The sequence below is a fragment of the Macaca mulatta genome, chromosome 4, assembly GCF_049350105.2.
Source record: "Macaca mulatta isolate MMU2019108-1 chromosome 4, T2T-MMU8v2.0, whole genome shotgun sequence".
Lineage (NCBI taxonomy): Eukaryota > Metazoa > Chordata > Mammalia > Primates > Cercopithecidae > Macaca > Macaca mulatta.
The window spans coordinates 157,280,649-157,296,816 of NC_133409.1; the positions used below are offsets into that span (position 1 = coordinate 157,280,649).

A 16,168-nucleotide genomic window follows, 5' to 3' on the forward strand; every position below is an offset into this window, starting at 1 on the left:
AGCAGTATAAATAGAATGAACTACTGACATAAAGAACAACATAGATAAAACTTAAGATAATTATGCCAAGTGAAATTAGCTAGACAATAAAAAAGAGTACATACGACAGGACTCTCTTAATATAAAACTTCTAGGTGGTGATAGCTTCACAAGTATATATATAGATACAGTTTATTATGTCAATTATCTATTTTATATAAAATCTATTTTATATAAAGTCTATTTTATATAAAATTGTTTTGAGTTGTATTCTTAAATATTTATGGTATTCCAGTGCTTTGGTTTAAATACTGAGAACGTCATATTCTAGAGAAATAGCTACTCATGGGAGTTGTATTTTGGAGCCTTCACTATGGCTTTAAAAGAGGAAGGAGTTCTTGAGCTATGGAGCTTGAAAGATTTCTCTAGCACATGCATCAGCCTGCCACCCCATGAAACCTTTTGCCCTCCCATGAAATCTCCTGTCACAATTCAGTTTACTGCTACATAAGGTACTACATTTAAAAATGAAGAAATAGAATATATAATTATTCTAAATAGAAAAACACACCAGAAAATTATTCCACAAAGCAGATCTAAGTTGTAGTCTAACATTACAAAATAACCTAAAAATTAGTAAAACAAGAACTCAAAGTAGACATGGCCAGACCACAAGAGGCTATGCTTGAAGAGCAGATGAATGAAAAAAGGAAATTGACAGGAAAGGATTATGAAAAAGTCAGAAAGAACGTTTTAGAAAAAAAGATGAAATAACAAGAAAAACAAGGAAGAACAGACACACACAGATATTTTACCACAGTAAGAAACACTGATTATAGAAAAGAAGATGAAAAAGAAGGTAGATGAGGAATATTCTGTAGTCAGTCTTCCCTCTTCCATCAAAGTCAAAGAGACTGTGTCATTATTCTTTTTAAAGTGTACCAACCTGACAGAAATTCTACCATAACTTTAAAGTATATATTCTTTTATTACTAATGGTATTACACATTTGTATATTTCTGTGACCTATGGTTATTGTTCATTTCCATTTTGTTCTCTTATAAATTATCTAGTGATACCCTTGATACATTTTCCTTACTTAGGTATTATACATCTCTTATTCATTTATATGACCCATACAAATGTGTATATATATTTATTTCTAAGATTTACATAGAGTCATTTATACATTTATATGTGGAGTACTTTGTTCAATGGCAACTAGTTAATGCATTGATTAGAAAAATATAAACTGAGGATTTATCTTTCTGGTGTGAGTAGTTTCAGTCTGAGCTCAAGGGATTTAAACCAATTCTGGTGAACTTTTTTTATTTTCTACATTCTGCTGTGGAGAGTGATGGCTTTAAGCCATAAGAAAAACTATCCAAGATTTTAAGTGATCTGTTCACATGCACAGGGAGAGTTGAACAAATGCCTGCTGGCCCACCTGATATGGGTAAGGGTGAGTATTGACTTCCTTGGTGCTTCCTGTGATTAAAAACAAGAAAAACAAAACAAAACCTGAGTGAGCACTCTGCTTCATCTTCTGTATAGCTTTCTTCCCCTCAGTGGAAAAGATCTGGAACTTCCCTGGCACCCAGGCTACTATACAGATGTGTCTCACTCGTTATTATTTGGTATTCTCAGAGAGTCACTCCTACCAGATTTCTCCATGGAAGTCCTTTTCCATCCAAGAGAAATATACACTCTAGAGGCCACAGCTATAGGGTGACAGGGACTTGAAAAGGAGAGAAAAAAAGAGGAATGGAGGGATAAGATAATAGTGATGACAACAAACATATGGGTTCTTACCTATTTTATTTAATATTGAACCAAAAATAACACCCAGCACATTCACCGTTTATTCAGGAAACTCTTTGTTGCTTAATATGTTTCTCTTAATTATGCAACTAACAGAGAAAGTTTAGAAAATGCCACTATCTTAGACACTTCCAAATAAACTTTATCCTGTCCTCCCCTACTACCATTAAGATTTCTTCCTGTTCAGTGGGTCCAAAAACATGTGCAACCTCCTTTTTCATAGTCTCAACAATAAATTGAATATTAAGATTTTCTTTTATCATTCTTTAATAATGTAAAAAGAAACTATAGAAGGCCCTCTAACCTAGGAATGGACCAACAAATGCATTCTGGAAAAAATATGCCACATCAGAACCAAGTGAAAGAAGAGAAATGGCCTTTTTGTTTTCACTGTTCCATGCAGTTGTTTTTACAGCTCAGACATAACTCTTCATGGTTTTATCTTCTCTCTATCATGACTTTTCTCTCTGGGAGCAATATGTATGTGGGGAAAAGTGGTTTTGTGAATGAGCTTAAATTAATGGAGGAGTTAGAGAAAGTGAACAGGCAAGAGGAAATTCACAACTGTAGTATACTATGAAGTACAGGAAATTATTTAAATGTATGTATGCTGTGCAGGAGGAGTTTACATGCAGTTTAGCAACATTCAAGAAACAAGCATTAAATGTCTATGCTGTGAGAGGTACTGGAGGGAGGTACAGATGGTGTCCTTGGCTGTGGGGATTTTACTCCAATGATAAAATGTAAATATGTACAGAAAATGGTGTGATTAAGGAATAAAGAAGGTCGTGTGATAAAGAATACTAATAAGAAGGGAGCTACTTTACATGAGGTGAGCCAGAAGAACAGTTTCCCTGAATCCCTAAATGTCACAGTAAATTTCTGATACGCAGAGTGATTCAACGTGTCCCCGCTTGTCTTTTAGAACCCTGTGTATAACTGGAGCCCAGATATCCAGGGAATCATCTTGAGTTCCACCTTCTATGGTTTCGTCATCATCCAAGTTCCTGTTGGATACTTCTCTGGAATATACTCTACAAAGAAAATGATTGGCTTTGCATTATGCCTCAGCTCTGTGTTAAGCCTACTCATCCCACCAGCAGCTGGAATTGGAGTAGCTTGGGTCATTGTATGTCGAGCAGTTCAGGGAGCAGCCCAGGTATTAAAATAATGCTAAAACCAAACAGAGTTTAAATTCACAGGAAGTATTAGAGATTAAATGTCAAAACTTTCTCATTTCAGGGGATAGTTGGAACAGCCCAGTTTGAAATATATGTCAAATGGGCTCCTCCCCTGGAACGAGGCCGACTTACTTCTATGAGTACATCAGGTAAAGAGTTAGAGACTAGAACATTTGAATCCTATTTTCATCTCATTGTATTATGTTCTTCCCTAGAGCCATAAGAAACATGTGTTTTGAATGGTCAAGGGCTTTGGAAATCATCTATTTCAGCATTCTTGCTGTGAAGATGAGAGAATTGTATAGAATGGAGAAGAGGCATCCTTATCTCAACAGAGAAAAAGAGAGAAAAGAAAATATTTTTATTATTTTCTTCTGATATTTGTGTTATGATGCACAAATTTGTTTCACAGGAAATTGTTCATTGCTACAGCGAGACTACATTATCTGTACTTTCAGATGCCTGCATTAATTAGGGATGTTCTTTGTACCTACTGATTAGGGTTTTTGCTGGGACCCTTTATTGTCCTACTTGTGACTGGAGTTATCTGTGAATCTCTGGGCTGGCCCATGGTCTTCTATATTTTTGGTGAGTCTCCTTCTGTAAAATCCTAGTTATTATTCAGAATCTAAGAAAAATTTAAACATTAAAACCCAATATAAAGTAATAATTCATATAAAGTTAAAATTAAAAATCATGAACTCCACTGAGTGAAAGAGAGAAGTCAACATTCATTAAGTTCCTACCACAAGCAAGGTATTATGATGCTTAAAACTATACATGTATTTTTGTCCATAACTTTTGTAATTCTATAATGTAGGTGCTATAGATGCATATGCTTTTATATGAAACTCTCCAGGAAAAGGATGATCAGAATAAATAAGTTTACAGATTTCAGAAATATATTACTTTTTATACTTAACATTCAAAGCATGATGTGGAGCACTACCCCATAATCAAACACATTAATTTCTACAGTAAAAAACGAAATCTGTGCAAACTAGAACACACAAAAACTATAAAGAAATAAGGTTTACAAATAAGTGATAAAATCACTTTTGGCTCTCTGATCTTGATTTCAGGTTTGTGAATAAGAAAATGTGGGTAGGTTCTATTATGCCCATTTGATATGTGAGGAAATTTCAAAAGGCTTAGGTAACTTGATCAAAGTAATATACTTAAGGCAAAATTAGAAGAATTTATTTACAAAATGATCACTTAAAAAGGTAAGTATGAGATGTGGTGGAATCCCAGGAATAGTCCAGTTACCTGGGGCTAGTGATACAGGAGCTTGTAACATCTAGCATCCCCAGGTCTAAAGGCATCAAGCAAGGAAGTAGTTATCAGAATCCATTAGGAGAGCTCTATAGAGCAGGATGCCTCCTGATTTTTCATAAAAGGACACATAGATTGAGACAATCACAGGACAGAGGTAACCAGGGTTTGAAAAAGCACCTTGATTTCACTCAATTCTCTCCCTCTCATCTCTGCCTGGAATTTCTGTTGGCCAAATCTAGGTAGAAGCAGAGGACATGGGGGCCTACTGATGTTCATTCAAATCAGCCATCTGTAGCCAAAGCAAGGTGAAGAAGGATGAGGAGTACATCTAGGGAGACAAACAGAAGATATCCAATACATACAGTGAGCAGATGGCAGAGGCCTAATCTGAAAACACAACTTCTATCCTCAAAATTCCATTGCTGTTAATGACTGTGTTAGTCTTCAGTAGTAGACAATGGTCAGTATAGTGATGGAACATCAGCCCCTTATCAGGAAAGGGGCTGAAAAAACTGAGAATGTCTAGCCTGAGGAAGAGAAAACTTGAGAAAACATACCTTGTAGGACTTTCATATAAATAAAATGCAGATCTGTTTTGAATTACAAAACTAACCCAAATATGCAGAAATTATAGGGAAGCGGGGGAGCAGGGGAGAGGTTTCAGCTCCATATAAGGAAAACTTTGGAATAACAAATGCTGCCCAACATTGCTGATCAAGGGTTGAATGACATCTAATATTTATGTTGTATTTCTGTGATAAGATCATGTACAGCAATGTATGCCACTTACAGTTATCATGGGTGGCTTCATGAAACTCAAACGAAGCTGTTACACAACTACACATTGTACTATGATAATAGCTTTACTGTGAAGTCCCTCACATGTTTCTACCTCATCACTAAGAATTGAGGAAAAGAGATTAGATGACAGCTGTTTAGGAATTTAGGTGTCTGCCTCCCACAACCCTTTTACTGGAAATTACATGATGTCCACATATGTCAAATGACCTGTTCATTAGTGGCAGAGGGAAAACTAAAACCAAGATTGTTTTAAAATTCCATTTGAATATTCTTGCCAATAAAGTTGAACAAATCTGAATAGATACTGTTTTAAAGAATAAGACAATAACTGTATTTAAGCAGCTGATAATTGCTGGAGATTACCAAATAGAGTAAATTGAGTCACAGACTTACATTTGCACTTAAAATGGCCTGGCCAGTTGGGTGCAGTGGATCATGCCTGTAATCCCAGCACTTTGGGATGCTGAGGTGGGTGGATCACCTACGGTCAGGAGTTTGAGACCAGTCTGGCCAACATGGTGAAACCCCGTCTCTACTAAAAATAGAAAAAATTAGCTGGGAGTGGTGGCGGCCGCCTGTAATCTCATCTACAGGGGAGGCTGAGGCAGGAGAATCACTTGAATCCAGGAGGCGGAGGTTGCAGTGAGCCGAGATCATGCCATTGCACTCCAGCCTGGGCAACAAGAGTGAAACTCTTGTCTCAAAAAAAAAAAAAAAAAAAAAAAAAAAAAAAAAAAAAAAAATTGCCTGTCTATCCTGCTATATTTGTCTCCTAAAGACTATTTCAAACTTCTTAACTCTTCTCAAATCTCTAAAATGATTCCCTTTCCCTGTCCTCTATCTCAAGTAACTTCCCTTTGACCATTGAAATCATTGCATAATCTGTCTGTACCCATTGCCTACATTTCCTAGCATCTCACACTCTCCTTAACTCACATCTGACTAGTGTCTGTGCCATCAGACACAGCTGTTGCCAAGATCACTTATGGCTTCTGTCACAGCTGCCCTGAGGCCAGGCCAGAGGGCCTTTGCCCTGGATTCCACACTGTGGAGAGCCCATTCTAGCCCCTCTCTAGCTAGGCTCTCTTCATAGGGCAGGTGCCAAGACAGTAGGCTCTGTAGAGCTCATGACTCTGCTTCTAATCATTATACCTGGAATGTGTTGCTTAAATAGAACTAAGGCTATTGGTTATATTGGAAAAGACCAGCAGGGTTCTTCCCAATAGCCATTGAATTGAGGAGTGACCAAGGGAGGTAGGAGGCACTATTTGCACAATATATGAATGGTACACCACTGGGGAAGGCAAGGGTTTCCACATATATCCATTCAAAGTACCTAGGAAGGTGGGAATGGATCTGGGTAGGAATGGGTCAAGCTTCAGACTAGTCGCCAGAGATTTGTGTTCAGAATTCTAAATTTAAACATGACTCTTCAGGTCATTTTTTTCCCTTTGGCTTCTTTCAAAATTGTCTTTGATTTATTGAAGTTGAATATTATATTGTAACTGAAAATCAAGTTAGTTGCTTACCACATGTACAGTCCAATTAACAAGAGTGGGGTCTGGTACAAGAAAAGTGGATTTATTCCAAAGCTAACTTGGGGAAGGGACACACAATTTCTTGCTTTTAAATGTGCCATTTCACCTTTGGAGCTGAAGTGGCAAAAAAAAAAAAAAAAAAAAAAGGTGAGCATTTTCATAAGGTAGGAGAGGAAATGAGCAAGGGCAGGGGTGCCCTTGCTACCAGGCAGTTATCTATTGCACAGTTGAGGTGGCACTTTCATGGACAGAAGTAGGTTGAAAAAGTGGCCAAAAAGGGCATGTTTTCCATATGCTCTCCTGGTGGAAGAAAGTTCCAAGGCCACTCCTGGAGAGTGGAAGTTCTGAGGCCACGCCCTAGAGATGAAAGTTCCCTGGCAATTTGGTCTGCAGATTGACTGTCAGCTCTGGAGGAGAGCTATGACTTGAAGCACATAGTTAGGAGAATTTTTCCTATAGCGAATGTCTGGTGAGGGGAGGAGGTGAAATGTTGTATTTGCATTTCTGAAGGGCTAAGTTGGAAATGAGAAGCAAGAGGAAAAGGGGAAAGGGGAAAAAAAGAGAAAATTTTTTTTAAAATAGTAATTCATTCCCTTTTTCTTAAAAAACTGGGGGCATTTGGTTACAACATGTCAGGTTATAACTTTTTTTTTTTATTTATTCTTCTTGGCATTCTCTGGGCTTCTTATATCTGTGGTTTGAAGTTTATTATTAATTTTAAGAAATTCTCAGTAATTATTGCTTTAAATATTTTTTCTAATTTTTTTCTTTCCCCTCCCTCCCTTCTTCCCTCCCTCCCTTCTTCCCTTCCTTCCTTCCTCCCTCCCTCCCTCCCTTCCTTGCTTTTTCTTTCTTTCTTCCTTTCTTTCCCTTCCTTCCTTTTTTTCTCTTTCTCTCTTTCTCTATTTCTTTCTTTCTTCCGGTATGTTTCTTTACATGTATATTACACCTTGTGGTATTTTTTTGTTACATGTATATTACAGCTTTTATAATTGTCCTACAATTCTTAGATATTCCATTTTGTGTGTGTGTGTGTGTGAGATGGAGTCTTGTTTTTGTCACCCAGGCTGGAGTGCAATGGCACTATCTCAGCTCAGCGCAACCTCAACCTCCTGGATTTAAGTGATTCTCCTGCCTCAACCCCCTGAGTAGCTGGGATTACAGGGGCACATCACTACGCCCAGCTAATTCTTTTGTATTTTTAGAAGCAACAGGGTTTCACCATGTTGACCAGGCTGGTCATGAACTCCTGACCTCAGGTGATCTGCCCGCCTAGGCCTTCCAAAGTGTTGGGATTACAGGCATGAGCCACCACACCCAGACCATTCTGTCTTTTTAGTTCTTTTTTCTGTCTTTGCAATTCAGTTTTAGAAATTTCTGTAGCCATTTTATCAAGCTCACTGATTTTTTCTTGGTCATATCTAGTCTACTGATGTATCAAAGGCATTCTTTATTTCTATTATAGTATTTTTATTTCCAGCACCCCAGCCTCCCCATCTAGGGGTGTAGTTTCTCCCTGAACAATATAATTCATGCTTCCAGGTAAACTACCACTCACTAACATTTATGTCCCACAAATAATTTCATCTTTCCAAGTCTCAGTTTGCTCATTTTGAAAAAGAGATAATAAACAGTATTATATGAATTTTCGGGGAGATGATTGAATAAAATAATTTTTTTTCTTTTTTATCCACCACAAAGTCAACTCCATAAAGGCAGGGATTTTTGTCTGTTTTATTCATTGCTGTATCCCCAGTACTTAAAATAGGTGCATGGTAAATAATCGGCACTTAATATTTGTTAAATGAATGCAAGTCTTCTGGAAGACTAACTGGTGAGCACTATATACTTCCTGTCCCAACAGAGAATTCCTCACAGTCAAGTTATTCATATAAAAATTCATATAAATAACTTGTCAAACTCTTACAGAACTCCAACAATCCCTGAAGTCTGGGCTATATCTCAGGAACATGGCTGAGGCTAAGCTGTCAAAACTGGGTCATAATAGCAGACATGGAGTCAACCTAAATGCCCATTAATGATAGACTGGATAAACAAAATGTGGTACATATATACCATTGAATACTATGCAGCCATAAAAAGAATGAGATCACGTCCTTTGCAGGGAAATGGATGGAGCTGGGGGGCCATTCTCCTTAGCAAACTAACACAGTAATAGAAAACTAAATACCGCATGTTCTCATTTATAAGTGGGAGCTAAATGATGAGAACATGTGAACACATAGAGGGGAACAACACACACTGAGGGGAACAACCTCTACCACTGGGTAGAGGGTGAGAAGAGGGAGAGGATCAGGAAAAATAACTAATGGATACTAGGCTTAATGCCTGGGTGATGAAATAATCTGTACAATAAACCCCTATGACACAAGTTTACCCATATAACTAACCTGCACATGTATCCCTGAACTTAAACATTATAAACACAAAAACAAAATAACTGGGCAATTGTCAAGCCCTGAGCAGGCTCAGCTGTGCCATATTCTTATTATGGAACACATGAGGAATTTGAAAAGATGAGGGCTTGAGGGCAGGCAGGCCCAGATGTCATGAGTGGAGGGAGCAGAGGATAGGAGATCAGGAAAGGGCATAGGCCTTACCCTATTTCTAGCAGGGAGAGGTCCCTGTGGACAAAAGGAGGACTATGAAAAACGTAAGACTTGTTGCAAAGTTTCAAAAAAGAAACAGGAGGTCCAGGTTCTCAGACTAATACATTGAAAAATGCGAATTTGGGAAAGAGATCCACTACAAACAGAAACTTCCAATTCTAACTTATCCTGCTTTGATAGGTGCTTGTGGCTGTGCTCTATGTCTTCTCTGGTTCATTCTGTTTTATGATGACCCCAAGGACCACCCATGTATAAGCATCAGTGAAAAGGAATACATCACATCCTCCCTGGTCCAGCAGGTAGAGCACAGTTCTCCATATTGGCATCTCTAAGATTCTACTCCAAACTAAACATGTTCCAGTTTGTTCTAATGTGCTAATTATTAATGAATTTATTTCCAGGTCAGTTCAAGTAGACAATCTCTGCCTATCAAGGCTATGCTTAAATCGCTTCCAGTCTGGGCTATTTCCATTGGTAGTTTTACTTTTTTCTGGTCACATATCATCATGACACTATACACGCCACTGTTTATCAACTCCACGCTTCGTGTTAATATAAAAGAGGTAAGTATACTATTTGTTCTGTTTTTAACTTCATGAAAGACTCTGTGTACATTTTTCTATCTCTAATGACCCTAGTCTCAGCTCTTGCCAACTCCTCACACTGTCTGACTACTGCTCCTCACCTGGAAATTAACTGTTTCTGCTCTTTGTATGAACATTGCCCAAAACAGAAGGCATTGATGCAGACACAAGTGTCTGGCACTCCAGCAGCAGCATACATGCATCTGTGTTTCCACACATTTCCCATCTCCCATTTACTGTGTGACTCCCTTTGTATATTACTTAAGGTTCAACACCACCATTCCCTACAGAGACTGGGGGCCTCCTATGAAAGTCACTTAGCCAGGCCCTGTCACTCTGCCAAGCTTTTCCCAATCCTCTCCAAGGTAAAGCAATGAGTCTGGGCTATGAAGCCAAGACTCAAGTCTTGCTTTGGAAGGACTGGCATACCCATTGCTCATCTGGCTCGGAGAATCACTGATACGGGCAAACTCCTATTATTCAAAACCATAATAATCAGACAAGACAAGACTCCTTTAGAAATGGAGTCTGTCTGGGCTTACCACTTGCTGCGTTCTGTAATGAACTTCCAGTAAACCAGCCTAGGGCCCAGCATAACAGTAAGGTCTTATAAACTGTCTCTGACTCAATTTTATACTTCATGAAACCCTGAAGTTGTTGCGAGGGTTAGTAGCAGCTGGTCCAGTGTAAGCACCATACGCATGTCCGTAATTGTCATCTTTATCCTCTCTTATCATTTTCCCCAGGGTCAGTATTTCCCATTCCCGATGTAGTCTTCCTTCTCTATTATTCAGTGCTTTTATGTTTCATGATACTGAAATTGGGAGATTTGACAGGTTATGATAAATATTACTGACCTCAAAGCTATTTTTCTCTTTATTTTGGGTAATGTGATCCCAGCAGTAATTCTGGTATTGTATATTGATGGTTTCCTATATGAAAGTACTCATTTTAGATAATAAATTTTAGCATAGGGATTACTCTGTGTGTCAGTACTGCTTTACCCATCAAACTCACTCCAAGAATAATGTTTCCTCTTCAGAATGGGTTTCTGTCTTCCCTCCCCTATTTGTTTGCTTGGATCTGTGGTAACCTAGTAGGTCAGTTATCAGACTTCTTCCTGACCAGGAATATCCTCAGCGTAATTGCTGTCCGGAAACTCTTCACAGCAGCAGGTAAGCAACAGCCAGAACATTTAAGCACTTGGGAGATACTTCTCCCCTGTCTTTAGGATGCACCTAACTATGTTGTCTGAATCACTCCCCAGGATTTCTCCTTCCTGCAATCTTTGGTGTATGCCTGCCTCACCTGAGTTCCAGCTTCTACGGCATTGTCATTTTCCTAATACTTGTTAGTGCAACAGGCAGCTTTTGCTTGGGTGGAGTACTTATAAATGGCTTGGATATCGCTCCCAGGTAAGATTTGTTTATACACTTTTTTTAAACCTTTAACAAATAAATGTTGTACATATTTATTGTGTATAACATGATGATTTAAAATACGGATACTTTGTGGAATGGCTAAAATCGAGCAAAGTAACATATGCATTACCTCACACACTTAGCATTTGTGTGTGTGTGTGGGAACACAAAATTTACTCTTAGGAATTTTCAAGAATATAATCTGTTGTTTTATACTATAGTCACTTTGTTATGCAATAGATCTCTTAAGCTTATTCCTCATATATAAATAAAATTTGGTATCTTTTGGCTAACATCTCACTCCCAGTGCCTAGTAATCACTATTCTACTCTACTTCTGAGTCCAATTTTGTAAGATTCCACATGTAACTAAGATCATGCAGTGTTTGCCTTTCTGTGTCTGACTTATTTCACTTAAATTAATGTCCTCCAAGTTCATTCAAGTTGTCACAAATGACTTGATATCCTTCATTTTTAGGCTGAATAGTATCCCATTGTGTATATTATCACATGTTTGTTATCCCGTTCATCTGCTGATGGACACTTAGGTTAATCCTATATCTTGGCTATTGTGAATAATGCTGCAATGAACATGGTAGTGCAGTTATCTCTTTAGACATTCTCACTTCATTTCCTTTGGATAGACACTCAGGAGTGAAATTGCTGGATCATATAGTGGTTCTACTTTTAATTTTTTGAGGAACATCCATACTGTTTTCCATAACTGCTGTACTAATTTATATACCCACCAATGGTATGCAAATTTCCCCTTTTTTCCACATCCCCACCAACACTTATCTTTTGTATTTTTTATAACAGACACTCAAATGGGTGTAGAGGGATATCTCATTGTGGTTTTAATTTGAATTTCCCTGATGATTAATGGTGTTGGGCATTCTTTTCATACGCCTGTTGATAGTATATCTTTGTTTTTTGAGAAATGACTATTCAGGTCTTTTGCCCATTTTTTAATTGGGTTGTTTTCTTGTTATAGAGTTTGAGTTCCTAGTATTCTTTGGATATTAACCACTTATTATACGTATAGTCTGCAAATATTTTCTCCTATTCTTCAGGTTGTCTCTTCACTCTGTTGATTGTTTCTTTTCCTGTGCAGAAGCTGTTTAGTTTGATATAATCCCATTTGTCTGTCTTTGCTTTCAGTACTTGTGCTTTTGTGATCCTAACCAAAAAAATCATTGCCCAGGTCAAAGTCATAGAGCTTGTCCCCTGTGTTTTCTTCTAGTAGTTTTACAGTTTCAGGTCTTATGTTTAAGTCTTTAATCCATTTTGAGTTGATTTTTATATATGACATGAGATGAGTCTAATTCCATTCTTCTGTATGTGGATACCCGGTTGTTCCAACAGCATTTATTGAAGAGATCATCCTTCTTCCATGGTGTGTTCTTGGCACCTCTGTCAAAATTCAATTCATCCTAAATGTTGGATTTATTTCTGGACTCTCTATTCTGCTCCATTGGTCTATGTATCTATTTTCATTCTAGTATCATGTCATTTTGATTATTAAAACTTTGAAGTATATTTTCAAGTCAGATAGTGTGATGCCTCCAGTTTTGTTATTTTGGCTTAAGATTACTTTGGTTATTTAGGACCTTTTGTATTTCCATAGAAATTGTAAGATTGTTTTTCTATTTCTGCGAAAAATGTCATTGGAATTTTGATAAGGATTGCATTGAATCTTTAGATTGCTTTGAATTGCACAGACATTTTAACATTAATTCTTCCTATCCATAAACACAGGATATCTTTACATTTGTTTGTGTCTTCTTCAATATCTTCCACTAATGTTTTAGTTTTCATTGTGGTCTTTCACCTATTCAGTTAAACTTATTTTAAGAATTTTTTTCTTGTAACTATTATATATGGGATTGTTTCATTGCTTGTGTGTGTTTGTGTGTGTGTGTGTGTGTGTGTGTGGATAGTTCATTGTAACTAGGGAGAGTTTTTAAAAATCTTTTTCTTTCTTAAATCCAAGCTCTCAAAAGCATTTTTAAAAGTCACTAGTTTTTGTATAAATTTAAGGTGTGCAAATACAATTTTGTTAAGTGGGTATATTATGTAGTGGTGAAGTCTGGGTTTTTAGGGTAACCATTACCTGAATAATGTACATCGTACATATTAAGTAATTTTTTAACCCTCACCCTCCTCCCACTCTTCCAAGTCTCTAATATCTGTTATTCTACACTCTGTCAATGTGTATAAGTTATTTAGTTCTTACTTTATAACTGAGAACTTGCAGTGTTTGGTTTTCTGTTTCTGAGTTGTTTTACTTAAGACAAGAGCCTCTATTTCCATCGATGTTGCTGAAAAAGACATTATTTCATTCTTTTTTATGGCAGAGTAGTATTCCGTTGTGCATATGTGTCACATTTTCCTCATCCAATCATCTGTTGATGGACACTTAGGTTGATATCTTTGCTATTGTGAGTAATATTGCAATAAACACATGACTGCAGATATCTTTTTGATACAATAATATCTTTTCCTTTGAGTAGACACCCAGTAGCAGAATTGCAGGATCTAATGGTAGCTCTATTTGCAGTTCTTTGAGAAATCTCCATACTGTTTTCCATAGAGGTTGTACTAATTTACATTTCCACTAACAGTGTATAAGCATTGTTTTTTCTGTGCATCCTCATCAACATCTGTTGTTTTTTGACTTGAATAATAATAATTCTGACTGGCATCAGATGCTATCTCATCATGGTTTTAGTTTGCACTACTCTGAGGATTAGTGATATTGAAAGTTTTTCTATATGCTCATTGTCCATTTGTATGTCTTCTTTTGAAAATGGCTACTTATGTCCTTTTTCCACTTTTTTAATGTGGTTATTTATATTTTGTTGTTGTTAAGTTGGAGTTCCTTGTTAATTGTGAATTTTTTAAAAAAACATTCTTTTTATTTCAATGGCTTTTGGGATACAAGTGGTTTTTGGTTACATGGATGAATTGACAGTGGTGATGTCTAAGATTTTACTGTATCCATCATAGGAATAGTGTACATTGTACCCAATATGTGGTTTTTTTATCCCTTGCCCCTCCTCCCATTTTCCCCCCTCTGAGTCTCCGCAGTTCATTATATCACTCTGTATGCCTTTGTATACCCATAGCTTAGCTCCCACTTATAAGTGAAAACATATGGCATTTGGTGGCAAACATATGAAAAAATGCTCCACATCACTAATTATCAGGGAAATGCATATCATAACCACAATGTGATACCACCTTACTCCTGCAAGAATGGCCATAATTAAAAAACAAAATAATAATAGATGTTGGCGTGGGTGTGGTGAAAAGGGAACATCTTTACACTGTTGGTGGGAATGTAAACTAGTACAACCACTATGGAAGACAGTGTGGAGATTCCCTAAAGAACTAGAAGTAGAAATACCATTTGATCCAGCAATCCCACTACTGGGTATCTACCCAAAGGAAAAGAAGTCATTATATGAAAAAGACACTTGCACATGCATGTTTATAGCAGCACAATTTGCAACTGCAGAAATATGGAACCAGCCTAAATCCCCATCAAACAATAAGTAGATAATGAAAATGTGGTTTTATATATATGTATTATGGAATACTACTCAGCCATAAAAACAAACAAAATAATGCCATTCGCAGTAACCTGGATTCATTTGCTGCAGTTTCACTGCTTTTATAGCTCATTTCATGCTGGAATTGGTTTGAGCTTCCAGGATTGGCCAATCATAGTTGCTTGTAAACCAGGCTTCTGGTTTCCTTGCCTGAGTACTGGAAACAATTTTGGAGGTCACTAGCTCTGGGCCTATGAGAGTAAACCAGGTGAACAAAGCCCTTCAATTTTTTATTAACCCCAAACCAGTTCCCATTACCAAAACATATTGCCTTCTGAATTTCTCAATGAAACTTACATATTTTCTAATTCTACTGGGTTTCACTCTAAATATAATCCCATTTTATTAATATCATCGTATCCTTTACTGCTAATGCCAACCTTTCTTTTTTTTTTTTTTTTTTTTTTTTTTTTTTTTTTTTTTTTTGAGACGGAGTCTTGCTCTGTCGCCCAGCCCAGGCTGGAGTGCAGTGGCGTGATCTCGGCTCACTGCAAGCTCCGCCTCCCGGGTTCACGCCATTCTCCTGCCTCAGCCTCCCGAGTAGCTGGGACTACAGGCGCCCACAATCGCGCCCGGCTAATTTTTTGTAATTTTTAGTAGAGACGGGGTTTCACCGTGGTCTCGATCTCCTGACCTTGTGATCCGCCCGCCTCGGCCTCCCAAAGTGCTGGGATTACAGGCGTGAGCCACCGCGCCCGGCCATGCCAACCTTTCTGACTCTGTGGTGACACTGGAAAGTTGCCTATATTCATATACTTTTTCTAACATCTTAATGGAATTTGAGAAGTAGGAATTTGCAAAATGAGCAATCATCTCTCTTAAATTTCATCTGATTAGGTTGGCATTTCCTGCAGTATTTGTACTACTTTACATTTGTGTATTATTATTTTATGTATAGATATTTTGGATTTATTAAAGCGTGTTCAACCTTAAGCGGAATGCTAGGAGGACTAATTGCTTCCACTTTGACTGGATTGATCCTTAGGCAGGTAAGAAACATACAGACATGTAGTAACTTTTCCAATATTAATTGTATAGAGAAAGATTATACACAGGAAAGATTGCAGAGAAGATGCCAGAAGGAGATGACTTATGAGTTTTTGCATCATATGAAAATAAACTTGGTCAAATCAGGCATCTCTCCAAATCTACAAATAATACAATTTCTATCTCATTATTTGTCAATTAGATATGTAGAGAACTCTTTAGTAATTGGCCATTGCTACAGAAGTGGACTTCTGTTATTTTTAATAATGAATATGTGGATTGATCAGCACAGGTATTTGACTGGCTGAGTGGTAATATAAGTAACAAGATACACT

The 16,168-nt window shown here is 37.4% G+C and overlaps 1 protein-coding gene across 12 annotated transcripts in view; it reads left to right on the forward strand.

Moving 5' to 3' along the window:
• SLC17A1 (solute carrier family 17 member 1) overlaps positions 1-16,168 on the forward strand; it is a 62,687-nt gene that overhangs the window by 8,912 nt on the left and 37,607 nt on the right. For 11 of the 12 annotated variants that reach the window (XR_013416799.1, XM_015135707.3, XM_078000889.1 and 8 more), the window contains 8 exons: positions 2,726-2,959; positions 3,043-3,130; positions 3,483-3,569; positions 9,409-9,527; positions 9,630-9,791; positions 10,855-10,987; positions 11,080-11,227; positions 15,745-15,835. Coding sequence is in view for 11 of the 12 variants with exons in the window: in XM_015135707.3 (XP_014991193.1) it covers positions 2,726-2,959; positions 3,043-3,130; positions 3,483-3,569; positions 9,409-9,527; positions 9,630-9,791; positions 10,855-10,987; positions 11,080-11,227; positions 15,745-15,835 (1,062 nt within the window). In the remaining variant the exon portion in view is untranslated. The remainder of the gene's footprint in view (positions 1-2,725; positions 2,960-3,042; positions 3,131-3,482; positions 3,570-9,408; positions 9,528-9,629; positions 9,792-10,854; positions 10,988-11,079; positions 11,228-15,744; positions 15,836-16,168) is intronic. The other variant, XM_078000892.1, reaches the window with a different exon arrangement.